Source organism: Nyctibius grandis, chromosome 3, assembly GCF_013368605.1.
Source record: "Nyctibius grandis isolate bNycGra1 chromosome 3, bNycGra1.pri, whole genome shotgun sequence".
NCBI classification, from domain to species: Eukaryota; Metazoa; Chordata; class Aves; order Nyctibiiformes; family Nyctibiidae; genus Nyctibius; species Nyctibius grandis.
Window position 1 is genome coordinate 115,147,808 of NC_090660.1, and position 14,829 is coordinate 115,162,636.

At 51.8% G+C, this 14,829-nt stretch overlaps 1 protein-coding gene across 15 annotated transcripts in view; it reads left to right on the forward strand.

Moving 5' to 3' along the window:
• The window catches only part of SCRIB (scribble planar cell polarity protein), a 102,597-nt gene extending 88,069 nt beyond the window's left edge, over positions 1 to 14,528 (forward strand). For 11 of the 15 annotated variants that reach the window (XM_068396677.1, XM_068396675.1, XM_068396662.1 and 8 more), the window contains 6 exons: positions 4,334 to 4,498; positions 5,163 to 5,302; positions 5,670 to 5,707; positions 6,564 to 6,638; positions 9,174 to 9,225; positions 12,269 to 14,528. In XM_068396677.1, coding sequence (XP_068252778.1) covers positions 4,334 to 4,498; positions 5,163 to 5,302; positions 5,670 to 5,707; positions 6,564 to 6,638; positions 9,174 to 9,225; positions 12,269 to 12,429 — 631 coding nt within the window. In that variant the 3' untranslated portion in view covers positions 12,430 to 14,528. Of the gene's footprint in view, positions 1 to 4,333; positions 4,499 to 5,162; positions 5,303 to 5,669; positions 5,708 to 6,563; positions 6,639 to 9,173; positions 9,226 to 9,371; positions 9,407 to 12,268 lie in introns of all 15 variants that reach the window. The other 4 variants (XM_068396669.1, XM_068396667.1, XM_068396670.1 and 1 more) reach the window with 4 other exon arrangements.
• The last annotated feature ends 301 nt before the right edge of the window (positions 14,529 to 14,829 follow it).

Sequence of the window (14,829 nt, forward strand, 5' to 3'; positions counted from 1 at the left end):
AACACAAACACCTTTATGTGATGGTGAATGTATTCCTTCCCCCTCAGCACACAGCTTCCCCCCTCCTTTGTAACACATGAAAAAGTTTGTATTTATTGAAGCTGCAAGGTGACATATTCAAAATGAAAAATGCAAAGAGCGTTTCACATATCCAGTGTTCCTAGACTGGAAAACTTGCTGAAGCCAGGAAATTAGCAAGACAGGAGCATTCTTATCCACACAAGCTCTTTCAACAGCAATGAAAGAGTGATTAAAAATTGTTTTGGAAGAGAGAGAACTTCCTAGCTCAGAACTTAAGACTTGAAGCTAGTCCAGGCATTTACTGTGTCATATAATTCCTTTCAAAAACTACTCAAGCTGCTCCTATAACTAATTATAGTTTTCTTCCCATAATGTTCCTGTAGGAGGCATTCAAAGGACAATCTGAAACAGTCTCTCTTGGGGTTTGAATGAGAGCTTTTAGAGGAACGGGCTGCTAGTGCCTCATCCTTGCCAGCCTGCTAGATAAGACGCTGGAGGGATTACTGTGAGTTGTGATACTGCTTGGTAATGCCAGTGTTTGTGCGTAGACATGGATGATAATGGTGCTGTTACCTTCTGGGGAGGCTCTGAGGGGGAAGGTATATATAGTGGAATCCTCAATGAGAACTGGCTAGTTATCTAGGGCTTTGAGGGTACAAAGCTTCCCGTTGGTGCCTGATCATGTAACAGATCTGCTCATGGTTTATTTAGAGCTGCACTAATGTTCCTAGCACCAGGGCTTTTGCCCTTCAAGGAAAACTTTCTTGGTATGCTCCAGCTCTTTGCCTTGGATGACTCCTTTGCCTGGTCTGTCTTAGCTGGAAATTTTTTTCTGAAGCGCTGCCGTGCTGCCCTGTAATGTCAGAGAGCTGAACAGGTCACTGGAAAGCCTGTTCGTTGTGTGGAACCTTGATTTCATAGAATCACAGGATGGTTTGGGTTGGAAGGGACCTTAAAGCCCACCCAGTTCCAACCCCCTGCCACGGGCAGGGACACCTTCCACCAGACCAGGCTGCTTCAAGCCCCATCCAACCTGACCTTGAACCCTGCCAGGGAGGGGGCAGCCACAGCTTCTCTGGGCAACCTGGGCCAGGCTCTCACCACCCTCACAGCACAGAATTGCTTCCTCAGATCTCATCTCAATCTCCCCTCTTGCAGTTTAAAACCGTTCCCCCTCGTCCTGTCACTCCAGGCCCTTGTCAAAAGCCCCTCTCCCGCTTTCCTGTAGCCCCTTCAGGTACTGGAAGGTGCTAGAAGGTCTCCCCGCAGCCTTCTCTTCTCCAGGCTGAACAGCCCCAGCTCTCTCAGCCTGTCTCCAGAGCAGAGGGGCTCCAGCCCTCTGAGCATCTCCGTGGCCTCCTCTGGACTCGCTCCAACAGCTCCGTGTCCTTCTTCTGTTGGGCCCCAGAGCTGGACGCAGCACTGCAGGGGGGTCTCCCGAGAGCGGAGCAGAGGGGCAGAATCCCCCCCCTCGCCCTGCTGGCCACGCTGCTGGGGATGCAGCCCAGGACACCGTTGGCTTTCTGGGCTGCCAGCACACGTTGCCGGCTCATGGTGAGCTTCTCGTCACCCATCACCCCCAAGCCCTTCTCCTCAGGGCTGCTCTCCATCCATTCTCCGCCCAGCCTGTGTTTGTGCTTGGGAGAGACTGATTTCTGTCATCTTGTAGCATGTGTGTTAGACTCTGAAGCTGGCCCTGCTTTGAGCAGCTTTTGGATGAGGTGACCTCCAGAGGTCCCTTCCAACCTGAATTACCCTGTGAGTCTGTACTTAGTCATCTCCTTCCCCAGCTTCCCAGCAGTGGGGATGCCTGCTTACCAGCACGGTGGTGGGTCGGGGTGTCACAGGGTGTGCTCCGCCCTGGGCTATTGTTTCATGCTCCAAATCCTGAGGGATTCTGTCTGCTGCTCTGATTCACTGAACGTTCTGCTGTGTTTGGCACCTCACGCCTGTTCTAGGTGATGCTGTTCCCCTGGTTTTCTGCTCTGGCAGATGCTTCCTTATGGCGCTGCACAGATCTCTGAGTCCCTCCGTGCTGCAGGCGCGTGGAGAGAGGACTGTGATTGTGCTTCTGCGTCTCACGGGAGGACTGTGAGCGCTGAATACATTAAAAAGTGACTGTCAGTGTGATGCTGTGTAAGCACCACCGTGTCGTCAGGAGCAGACATCCTGCACAGCGTTGCTGCTCAGTCTTTGCACCTAAAAACAAAAGCTCCACTGTTGTGTTTGATCCAACAAAACAGAAGTTGTCTGGCAGGCTTCTCCTCCTGCAAATCAACATCATTGTGCTTGGAGAGGCCCTAGAGACTGATCTGTCATCCCTTCCCAATTAGACACGCAGGATTTTCTCTCCCCCATCCTCCCCTTCCCGTGCATATTTCCTCATACGCTGGGGCAGGCTTTACGAGGTAACGTCAGCTCTGGTTCCTCCTAAGCCGAAGCATTAACATATCCAAGGAATGCTGTAAGAAAAGCTTTGTTTAAGGTCGGTGAGGAAAGGAGAAACATGAGGCTGGCTGTGCAAACCTTTGAAAGCAAAGCCATTACAAGGACATTGCTCATGCCACAGAACGTGCACCACCTGTCCCAGGACTCTGGGTTCTTCTATGAACTTGGTGCTGTTGCCAGCAGATAAAGAAATCTGAAGTACGCTGGGGGGAGCAGGATTTTTTAGATGATCACATGATTTGCTCCTGTACCGTTCCTGTACATCTGCCTGTGCTTTGGGTTAGCTGGGATTTTGTTGGAATGGCTTAGGGCACAGTAAAAGTTGTGCATTACACTGTAGAAGGGTTGGTGAGTGTTGGGTACAGTGGCTCTGTCCACCATGGCCAGGAGAGAGATCCCTGCATTCCAAACCTCCCGTCTCCTCTCTTCCAAGCACGTTTTATTCCTGGAAAATGAACTAGTGAGGGGAGAACCTTTTAGAGGTGAGAACACACGACAAGGAGAAGCTGCTTGCAGCTCTCTGGCTTTTCCGTTATCAGATCCAGTGTTAACTGGGTTTAGGTTCTGCAGACCGGATCCTCGGCTCCACGTTGGTTCTGACACCAAGGTGTAGGTTTGTGCTCAGTTCTCAGAGAAGTGCCTGATTCCTTGGGTGGGGTTAAGGCCTTGAGTGTTTTGGCATTGGCAGGAATCAGTCGGTCACCATCGTGTGCTCCTTTTTGTAAGACCAGGATGGACTGTTCCCTGCTCCCACGGATCTCCCAGGGTGATCTGGTCTTCTGAGGATCCCTCTCCATACCTGTTAGAGCAGGCGTGGCAACATGACAGCAGCAAGGGCCCAGGTCTCATTTCCAGAGGCCCCCAGGCAGCACATTGCCCTGCACAGGGTGCTGCAGCCTCACTAACCTGTGTTTTCTTGGAATGCATGCCGCTGATTTTATTGCTTTCTTTCTAATCTTCTATCCTGTGCTTCTTTCCAGTTCTCTGGTCTGTGTGCTGTCCCTCGTGACCCCATCAGTTTGCACCTCCTTGGGCTTTCCCTTTTCTCCCCGTGCCAGCAGTGCTCTGCCAGGACGTGTGCTTCACACACACCCCCCCCCAGCACACAGCCCTGCGCTCTGCTGGGACAGACGCCCTGGGCCCCACCTACACCAGTGTTCTGGGCACACACACGGCCGGGCACTCGTGCCAGAGGGAGAGTGTGGTTGAGGAGGTGCAGGCACACGTGGAGGGGCAGGTGTCCAGCAAGGGCTCTATGCACCTTGGCAGCGTTCCTGCCATGCACAGGCTGTTACAGACACATCCCCTCTCCAGTGGCGTGTGTTCAGGGCCCGTGGCAAACAGACCTTCTGTCACGTGCTTGTCCACGCTGCTTCCCCTTTTCTCGTGGTCAGAGGTGCGTGCTGACCGGTGGTCAGGTAGATGTATGCAAACGTACACCAAGAGACTGTCAAATGTGTGCACACACTCTCCCGTGCCCTGTCCCTCAGGCTGCTCACACGTACACACCACTTTGTAGCCACCTCCTGGGCCTTTTCCACGGGGCTGCTGGGTGCTTCCAGTCCTCTCCGTGCCCATGGGGAGGGCAGTCTCTAGACGCTGAGGCTCTGAGGCTGATGCTTCTGGGGACATCACCCCAGATTGCCCTCTGGAGCTCCCTGCTTCTCCCGCAGCAGCTGGTGTTGGCCAGGATCAGATATAGGAGCCTGTTTTAATCAAAGCTACCCCTATATCAGGCCCATGTTTCTCCTTGCCAGGGTGTGTTCCTGTATCTGTTTCTTTCTTTCCCTGCGCTTGTCCGCTGCGATGTTCATCACCATCATCTCCTCTTCCTCCTCTTCTTCCTCCTCCTCCTCCTCCTCAGATCCTCAGCTCTTGAAGACAGTATTAAACAGTACGAGCAGGATCTGGCCAGGAAGCTGTACCAGTCCCGACAGTGGGCACCTGCTCCCGGGGCCAGGCCAGCTCAGATGTCTAGTGCAATGCAGAGTGAAGCCTCCAGAAGCCCTGGGTCAGGAAGCCAATCCAGGTGTGCACAGCCCCCTCCCTGCCACCCGCATGCTCGACAGTCCTCCGTGTCCCTGGCGCAGCGCTCCCGGCCGTGGCCTGCTCTGGGTAGGGAGGACGTGCTGGTGGTTGCTGGTGCCCGTTTCCCTGAGGTCCCACCGACTACCAGCACTTGTCTCAGTGAGAATCAGGGGGGATGCTGGGTTTGGTTTGGAAGAAGGGAGCGGATGTTTCTGAGGGCTGAGCCCACTTTTTCTTAGTTATTTCTTAATCTCCTGATGGCTGAAGAGGGTTAAGATGCAACACGCTGAGAGCACAGAGGAGAGTAAAGCCCTGAGAACTGATCCTACCCATCTGAGCCCCTGCGGTTCCTTTCCCAGCTTGGGTTGCTCTCCCACCGTACGTGGCACCTCTGGAAAGGCCTGCAGCTTCTCAGTGCGCTGATGCTTAGCTCTAGGCTGTGTTGTTCAGCACATGTGATGGCATGTGTGTCTTGGGTGACAGCAAACCAAGCTGGTCTCCTCTCCTCTTTGAAAGTCTGTCTGCCTCAGGGAGCCGCGGGTGCTTCGTTTTGCCCTTCTGCACCCAGCCTGGTGACCGTGGGCTGGCTGCTGGGCGCAGAAGGCGGCTTTCCCCTACCGAGAAGGTGATGTCTGATGTCTTTTTCTCCCTCATTTCTGAGGCAGGATGAAATCACTTGAACAGGATGCTCTTAAAGCCCAAATGGTCATTGCCAAGTCCAAGGAGGGGAAAAAACGCAGCACGCTGGAGCAGCTGGCAGAGTCACCTTCACCCGTTCCTACCCCATCGCCAACACCACTGGAAGGTACTGTATAGCTCACTCTGTCTATGAGGAAAAACTTAATCCTTCTCTAGCTTAACTTGCTTGAAAGCAGACCTGTTGAAAGCTATTTCCTCCTCCAGCCTAGACTGGCAGGTCCTTTGGCATCTCTCAGCAGAGGGGATGGGCCTGATCTGTAGAAAACATGAGAGAACATCGAGGTATGGTTCCAGGGAATCAGAGCAGAAACAAAGCCAGCATCAAGACTTGAAAAAAAAAAAAAAACTAGGACAGAGGCATTTGTTCTGAGGAGGCAGTGTCTTTCCTGAGCACACTTCAGGGGCAGGTTCGGGGAAGCGTTGCCTGTAGTGTAGCCACTCACTAAATGGTGCTTTTGTGTCCTCTTTTGCAGACTGCAGTCCCAGAAGCGTCACTTCACCGGGAAGGCTGGTATGACATACCTCTGCTTGCTCTCGTTCTCTCGCCTGTAATCCTGGGGTTTCTTGGTTACTCAGCTTGGGCGTGGACTGTGCCTCCGGGCCAGGGGATCCCTGCTTAAATACCTCACGCCAGGTCTGGCTGCGTGACGTACAGAATGGTGACGAGGGCACGGTGGATGGAGCTCTGCCATACCCGTTGCTAGAGGCATCCCCCCCTTTCTTGCAACGACAGTAACATCTGTTTTCTGTTTCCCCGTTTTATTATTTCATCTTTTTCTTGGTTCTTCATCTCCATGTTCAGAAAGCCTTTCACTTCAGAGACTTTGGCCCCTTGTTTCCTCAACAGCATAAAACTGAGAACTTCACCTGAAATGAGCATTTTTCTTTTTCTAAACACTGTATAAACGCAACAGGACGTTGCTGCAGAGAACTGTGGGCATTAGTGAGACAGACAATCGTGAGAGTGGGCGCAGCTGCCCAGAGAGGGGACCTGGTTTTGCCAAGGTCGCACCATACAGCCAGCTCTGGGGTGAAATCCTGACTGTGCTACAGCCATCAGGAATCTTGCCATGAATTTTCCCACAAAAGTAGGTTTCCTGCCTCACTTGGTGTTCATGTGCATTTTACTGGAGCACATGTTTCCTCTGCAACTTGGAACCCTTGTCCTGCCACCAGAACAGCTGAAAAGACAATGTCCCAGAGGTGCCTCATTGTCAGAGGCTGTGTCCAGGCACTCCTGGCACTGAGAATTACTCTGCTCCTCCTTTTATCTCTGCAGAGGTTGCTCGGCTTGCTGCTGGTTTTCCATCCATTTCTCTCCCCTTACCCTCTCTTCTCTGTTTCTTCTCTTTTGCTGTCCCTTCTAGTCCATGTCTGAAAAGAAGTTTGACTACCGGGAATTTGCTGCTATTCCTTCCTCCAAACCTGTTTACGAAATCCAGGTACAAACTGCATGCTGAGCCGTCTGTTAGGGTGGTTAGGGCTTGGTCTGGTGGAAGCGCCTGCGTGTGAAGTGATGACCTTCAGAGCAGAGGCTGGATGATTTGAGGAGGTCCTCTTTGTGTGGGAGGCAATGACAGCCAGCCGTGCTGTTGTGACTGAGGGCTTGTTGGAGACCGGAGTGGAATTGTGAAAAAGTTGGTCCAGGTGGTTTTAAAATTAGTGATAAAAGCTTTGCAAATATAGAGCAGCTACATCTTCACCTTAATTGATCCTGAAATGTTTTTAAATGAAAGATGAGAACTAAAAGGGAAGAAAAAAACCTAGAAATTATTGCCAATAAATTGCAAATTGGAGCAACTGTTAACCTCAAATTGGAACGTATCCAGCATCCTGCCCAAGCAGCAGCTGTGGTGACAGTTCCCGTGTGTTGTAACTCTGCTGTAGATGAACTGTGAATTAACCACGTGGTAAGAGACCATCAAGGTTCGAGGGTGAGCGCCGTGGTGAGGTGGTTGTTCTTCCTAAAAGAACCTCATTTCATTTAAGCTGCTTTGTCATAGAATCACAGAATGGTTGAGGTTGGAAGGGACCTCTGGAGGTCATCTTGTCTGACCCCCTGCTCAAGCAGGGCCACCTAGAACCAGTTGCCCAGGACTGCAAACTGCCTTTCTCTTATTGTCTGGGTCGGTCATTAACTGGTTCCATTTGTCACAGCTGATTTGAGCAGATACTGTATGTCTGTACATTTTTTTTTAGTTTCTTTATAAAGACAACGAAGCAGATACCTGCAGTGACGTTTGTGTCGTGTGTGGAGAGCTAGCAAGTACTGACATGGTGGGCTTTGCCTTGCTGTCATGGCACAGAGATCCCAGGTCCAAGGTGTCATCCTGGTGGCAGAGTTGCAGTTTGAGGATCCTCAGGCAGTTTTACATTATTTGATGGACATTCTTGGCTGACTTTCACTGGTGGTGTTGCTCAGCCCTTGGTCGTCACTTGTGTTTTTCTCTAAGCATCCCTTCCCTGCTGGGTGGGCGCCTGCCCAGGCTCTGCACCAGCTGAGTTGGAGGGCTGGCCCCTCGAGCCCCCGCGGCAGCCCTGGGCTAGCTGAGTTTCCCCAAGCCTCTGCTGGGGCCACAGTGCAGCACCGGCTCTTTGTGCAGCTGAGAAAGTGCCTCCAAAGGAGGCTCCACCTCCAGATCATCAGGCAGTTCCCCTGGACCCCTCTCAGCAGTGCAGTAGTGAAGAGACTGTGTTTCCTCCTGGCCACAGTCGCCCAACGTCGCTCCTTTGGGTCAGTGCAGCGCTGGCTGGGCCGTGCTCCTCGGCAAGGCCAAGGTCATCACAGCCCCTGTGCTCTGCTCTCCGCTGTTCGTGAAGAGCAGGACTTCTGCCGTACGTTTGCTTTATTTCTAAAGCACTAGAAGGGCTGAGATCATCTCACCCCCCTTTCCTGCCTCCTCCAGTTTTGCTGCTTGCACTGAACAGGCAAGTTTACATGGAAATGAGGGCTGCTGGCACTCACAACTGTGAGACTTCCCCAGTGCTTTCTGTGTAAGTGTGTAGAGCTGCCATCCTTTATCCTACAACTAAAGAAAAATGAAGCTACTCATCATTTGTGTTCTTGAGCTGAGCCAGAAGACCCCTAAAAGACAGATTTTGATCAGTAGTGGCCAGAACTTTCAGATGAGTTCAGCATTGTTAAACGTGCTGAACACTGAGCTCTTCTGAAACCCTCTCCTTACTCTTGTATGGCTCAGGGAAGCGTTGACCTTTCTGTCCTTGAAGCTCTATACACCGCTAGATTAAATTCTCTATTTCAGCAAAATAAGTAGGAGGTGGGACATCTATGCCTGTCCCCAGAGCAGTGCTGATTTTCAAGCCACCTCAAGTTCATGACCACAAGCCAAGTTGTTTTCTCATGGTATCGCTCTGGTCTGATGAGCGACAGACAGCTCTGGTTGTTGGAATGGCCTTCATTTCTTGAAGGCCTTAAAATCAGCAGGAACCGGTGGAGTTCCATGATGATCACTTTCTCCAGAGCTGCCTGTGCCACCTGTGGGGATGTACCTGCTTCCTATCCCACGTCAGTGCTCTATATGTGCCTGACTACACAGAAGTAAGTTGATTTTGCCTGAGAAGTGAGGCCTGGGAGCAGCCCAGAATTAGGATCCAGGACTCTCAAGGAAGTGTAGCTGATGTCTTTGCTGTCCTCCCATGTTTCTACTCATTTTCTATAGTCTTTACACTTTCATTCCTATCCTCTCCTCCCTACACACACAAAGTGAAAGGGGGAGAGCTCTGAGGGGCAGGCACACCCCCTCATCCTGCAACCCAGGCAATGGGCTGCTTGACTTCAGCAGAGAGGATTAACGTTGTGATCGTGTGTGTTCACTGAGGGTCGTGCCCTGGCTGCTGCATCACCAGCGCCTTGGAGGGCAAGAGGTTCTCTCTGGAGTGCTGAGAGGCTGAAGGTGGGGAATTACCTGGCACTGGTGTTACAGAGGTGGATGCTCACGTCTTCTGTTCTCTTCCAGTCCCCTGATGCAGCTGATGACCTCAGATACGTAGATGACAGAAATAACTCAGGTAAGCTCATGGCCAAAGGAGCCCTCTTTGTACGACTTGCTTCCCACCACGGCTCTGGAGGGCTCCTCTTTGCCTGCTTGTGGAGTCAGTCCTGAGGACTTCGCCTTCCTGCTGCTTCAAACAATGTCCTATTTTGTCCCTTCTAGAATGAAACCTCCAAACCCCCCACGTTCAGTTTTGGGTAGGATATGTGCATTGTGCTGTAGTGATGGCTAATTTGCTGCGAGTGGTGTGTAACAAGCATGCCTAGTTTTCTTCCAGTTGTGTGTTCTGGAGTAGAGTGGTAGTAGCACGTGGGTGGGAAGTTTGGCCCTCGGTCACCTGCTGTGAGTAGGTAACGTCCATTGTTCAGGGTCTGCCTTGTGCCCCTTTTGCTAGAGCGAAGAATCTTGCTGCTCGCAGCAGGCAGCTGCAGATAAATTCATCCTGGTTTAAGACTTGAGAGCATTTGGGTGCTTGAGTACCCAGGCGACTCTCCAAGTCTACGCTTGTGGATCTGTGTGCGCGGTCACCTAAATAACCAGTAATTAAACTTTGCTGTATCTGCTCAGGCTGTCCCAGCTATGGTAGGTCTTTCTGTCCCCAACTATAATAGACAGGTTCAGACTATCTCCCACTTCGTTCTAGGTGGCTGTAGTAGGAGTGTGGAGCTCAGCAGGGCCTGCCTGCTCCTTAGTAGCACTTCTGTTTCCTTCAACAGTTGATGCTGGTTTTCTTCTACCTATTTGCAGCTGTTTTTTCCCCCCTTTATTTTACACAAGGAACAGTTTCTCTCTCAATTTTATCTTGGCAAATCTCTGAGTAAAGGCTGCACTCCAGCCAGCTGATCCATAGGACCACAGACTGGTTTGGGTTGGAAGGGACCTTAAAGCCCATCCAGTCCCAACCCCCTGCCACAGGCAGGGACACCTTCCACCAGACCAGGTTGCTCCCAGCCCCATCCAACCTGCCCTTGAACCCTGCCAGGGAGGGGGCAGCCACAGCTGCTCTGGGCAACCTGGGCCAGGCTCTCACCACCCTCACAGCAAAGAATTGCTTCCTCACATCTCATCTCAATCTCCCCTCTGTCAGCTTAAAACTGTTCCCCCTCGTCCTGTCACTCCAGGCCCTTGTAAAAAGCCCCTCTCCAGCTTTCCTGTAGCCCCTTCAGGCACTGGAAGGCTGCTTAAGCATCATCCAATAGTGTAAAAATAAACACACTAAGTCAGCACGAGATTCTGGCCAGTCTGATGTGTCTGATGTGAGCCACTGGGAATGCCAAGAAAAGAGCATAAAAGAAGAAAAGCGTAAAGTGATTCCTTCCAGAATGCTACTCCAGGCTACAGCAGTCTGTGGTTTAGCACTTCCTAAGCCAGAGACCTTTAGTTTTAGAGCTGTTTATTTCTTTCTTGAATCTATTCACATTTGCAGTGAATTTCACCCTCCACATCGTTGCCCCATCACCTCTAAAATCCTAATGCCCTTTTGTGTAGTTGAGTTTCGTGTGACGATCCTGACATACAGCTTGGTGTCAGCAGCAGTTTCTCTCAATAGTCTTCATCACTTCTCATTCGTTACCAAATGCTGAGCCCAATGCAGACAGCTGCCCTGTGTTGTGATCGCAGGTAACATCTCCCTGCTCTTTTTCTAACTACTTACTCACCCACGAAAGGATGAGCCTTCCTACCCCATGGCAGCTTGTTTTCGTTAAGAGCTTTGGCTGAGGAACAGTCAAAAGTGTTTTCTTTAAAGTTCAGAATGCTGTGCTGAGATCACTTAACTTGCATGTCTGATGGCCCCTTTGGCAAATTCTAGTCTCAGAGGGTCTAAAAGGAATGACGTGGCTCTGAGCCGCACTGATTGCCTCCCACTCCCCGACCCCCAGCTGGATATTTACCTGCATGTGCCCGTGCCTTTCCTTCGTGCCTCTTTGCCTTGGTTGGAAGTCAGTCATCTGCTCCCCCATCCCAGTGTCCTTTCAAGACGTCAGACTTGTCACCTGCCTGCCTTTGGTTCTGAGGCCTTTTCAAGCAGGTTACTGCTACAGGAAGGATTCTGAATTATAACAACGACTCGTACTCGGTAGCAAAGGGGATGTTGCATCTCAGAGCGTGGCTCTGGCAGGCCACTGGGTACAGCTCAGCAGGCTGCACCTTGGAGCCGATGTATCTTCATAGATGGCTGCATTTGAGGTTCTCTGCTACGTTCAAAGACTTCAGAGAGGCTTCCCAGGAGCCAGTTTGCACTTGAAGGGAAAAATCTGTGGTTTTGTGGAACGTTTTTACACAAGTATCTCTCAGTAGTTGCTCAGGCCAAATCACTGCAAAGGGCAGATGCTCCAGGTGTACATCAAAGCACGTCAGATGAGCTCTACCAGCTCCTCTCAGGAGGGCAAGGAGCCGCTGTAAGAGTGTACTTTGGATGCAGAACACATCCTGAAAGGCCTGAGACCAAGTTAATGGAGAATCTGCCCTGCCAGAGTATTTTCCCTGGTGGATTCTTTTGGTGAGGGACCTGGGTCACAGTCTAGATTTCCAGAAGGAGCTTAGTTGTGTAACTTCAACATTAAGCAAGGCCGAAATGCCCACCTCTCTCGTTAGCTACAGCGGTGGTCATGCTCTCGTTAGTGCACGCTGCTCTGCTGAAACTCGTGAAATGCTCGGAGCCCCAGTGTGCACCTGAGTCTCACAGACTCATAGAATGTCTTGAGTTGGAAGGGACCCACAAGGGTCATCGAGTCCAGCTCCTGTCCCAGCACAGGACAGCCCCAATATACTTGATGTCTCTTAAGGCTTGGCACTGCTGATAATTTTCAGTGAACCGTGGGTGGTGTCAGGGGCAGGTGTCTTCCCACACATGTGACTCCTGCCCAGAATCCGCAGTAGTCGGTGCAGCAGCTACAGATCACCTAAAAGTTCTGGGCACGGGATTATGGTGAATCACTAAGACTTCAGCGCCATCTCAGTCAGCACCTGGGTACCCCCTTATGTCTACGTTAACTGCATCAGCTCTATACCAAATCCAGCACTTTCTCCTAAAGCCGTAACTTTTCTTGTCTGCGCAGTTCCCCCGGAGCAGGACGGGCAGCCAGAGGAAGAGGACATGTTAGTAACACGTGACCCATCAACACCTCCCTCATCAGCACTTGAAGAAATGGCCCTGTACAGCAGCAAGCGCAAACTCCGGCACAGCCGGCGCAGCTTGGAGGCTGCTGTTCCCACGTAGAAGACCGGCCGCCCCCGGGCGATGGGATGGCCCAGCACAGGGGGGTGAGCTCCCTGTGCCCCGGGACAGCACCGCACTGCCCACCCTGCTGCCTCCCGGGCTCCGCGGGGGCGCGCCGGGGGCAACTGACTTCCTCCAGGCTGTGAACCGCCCTCTCTTCTCACCCGATAACGCGCTGGGGCACGTCCCGAACCAAACGGGACACCACGAGACTTATCGATGGCAAGCTGAGAGGAGGCGTGGGCAGGACAGTGGGCAGCTGCAGCTTGTTAGCCTGTAAATATTGTGTGTGGGGAAGGGTAGGACAGGGAGAACAGGGGAGTGTGAGAGTGTGTTGGGCTCCAGCTGTTATTTCCTCAACTTGGATTTTTTTAGTGGTTAATGTGGGAGCTTCTACTCTAGTACGAATTAGAAGGAAGGGCCGGCCTGCCTTTGCTCCTATTTAATTTCCAGTCTTTTGCCATAAAGCACCTCCTTCCACCTCCCGCACCGGGTCACCGCACTTTCTTTTGGGAGTGTGTGGAAATGGGTAGCTTAGAGGCAAAAAAAAAAGAAAAAAAAAAAGGAATTTCAGTGAAGTGCCTCCCTCTGACACCGATACCTGTGTGCTCCAGCAGACACCTGGACAAGCAGGAGCTGTGCCGGCTCCGTGCCACTCGCCTCTGCGAGCGCAGCGATCCATCCCGTGTAGGAGACTGCTCCGCGCTGTGCTGGGAGGCCAGTGCCTACCTCGGCGTGTACACACGCGTGTCACAGCGTGAGCTGCGCTACGAGCACGCTGTGGTGTCAGGGGAGGCCGGGTCTGTCTCCTGTCAGCACCGCGACTGAACCGGTGACCTGGGGCAGAGGGGAGGAAGGAGCCGAGGAGCCGTAGCGAGAGTCTAGCGGCGTGCGTGTGTGCCAGCCCTGGGGAGCAGAGTAGCTGGGGGTTGGGGATGGGGCAGAGATGGGTATAAACAGCAGATGCGGTAGTGGGTTAGGATTCGGGAAATGGGGAAGGGTAGGAAGTGGCGTTGCTGGGGTCAGGGTAGGAGTAACGGGGTCTTACACGTAGGAGGAGACTAGTGGGCGAGTCCGCTGCGCTGCCCGCCGGCTGTGGGATGAGATGTGCCCTTACGGGGTGTCCCGTGTGGGGCTCCCGGGGAGCGCCTGCCAGGCGGGGGGCACAGCGAAGGAGGGGGCTGGCGTGAGCCTTGCAATAACCACACGATTTTACTCTTTGCCAGCCTGATGGCTTTGGGCCCCTTTCTGTGTCGAACAGGGAAAATACAATGCTTGTGCAAGAGGGAAAAAATGAAAATGAAAAAGGAGCAGGGGTGCGATTCCTGGTTTCCGTGAGTGGAACGAGGGCTGTGAACAGGTTCTGTATGGAGGGAGCTCTGCAGATGTGGAGGAGACAGATGCTGCTGCCAGCTCTGAGATCAGTCTCTGCTGCCCACTACTGAAGTAAAACATCCCTTTTCTTTTTTTTTTTTTTTTTTTTTAACGCCTCTAACAGGGAGAAAGGCATCCGAGCCTGGCAGCGACCCGATCTGCCTGCCCTGACACATTGGTGCTCTCTGCTGAACCCCGCCAGCAGTAAGACCAGAGCTGGACCTTAAGCCTTTCGGGGACTCCAGGTGGCTCGGGAGCGACAGGCACTTCTGCTTGTATATTTGCTGAGTGAAAGAACTGGATGCAGTTTCTTTTAGTCAAGAATCTCCCTTCACGCCAAAATCCAGTGGCTCATTTTAACTGACTTCGTAGGTTTTAATTTTACAGAGCTTTGAAGGGGGAACTCTGATAATCTGAAAGTGCAGCTCTGGCTGCTTCCATCATCAGCAATTTGAGCTTTTCCTTTTTAAATCTAATTTTAGCATTTGCTTTATAACAACAGAAATTTTGGAAACAATCCTGGATTGGTTTTGGTGACTAACTTGTGATTCTTTTCTTCTTTCCCTTTGCGGTACCTGGTGCCAGGCTCTGGGTTCTCTCCCATTCTCTCCTGAGAGACTCTGAGGGAAGATTAGCGCATCAAGACTGTAACTAGTGAAATTTGTACAACCAAAGAAATCTATTTTGTGGTTCAAGGATAATAAAGTTTACTTTACATTTTAGAACCTTTAGTTAATGTGGTTTGCCCTGTGTGAAGTCTGCAATTTCTATATCAGCACTTTGGGTCTTACTACTAGTCCCCCTCTAGGCCAGCAAACGTACTCGTGCTTGTCCTGCTGGTGTGTGCAGGAGTTACTGGTCACCTCGCTCGATGCCAGCTGCGGGAAGAGCAAGATGAGCATGTGCTACTCGTGTAAATTTGGTAGCAAAGTGGCATCTATGCTGGGCGGGGAGGAAGAGAACTGAAACCAGGAGCTCTCAGCTCCATCTTCATGTAGTTTGAAAGGGGGCTCCTTACTTTGGAAG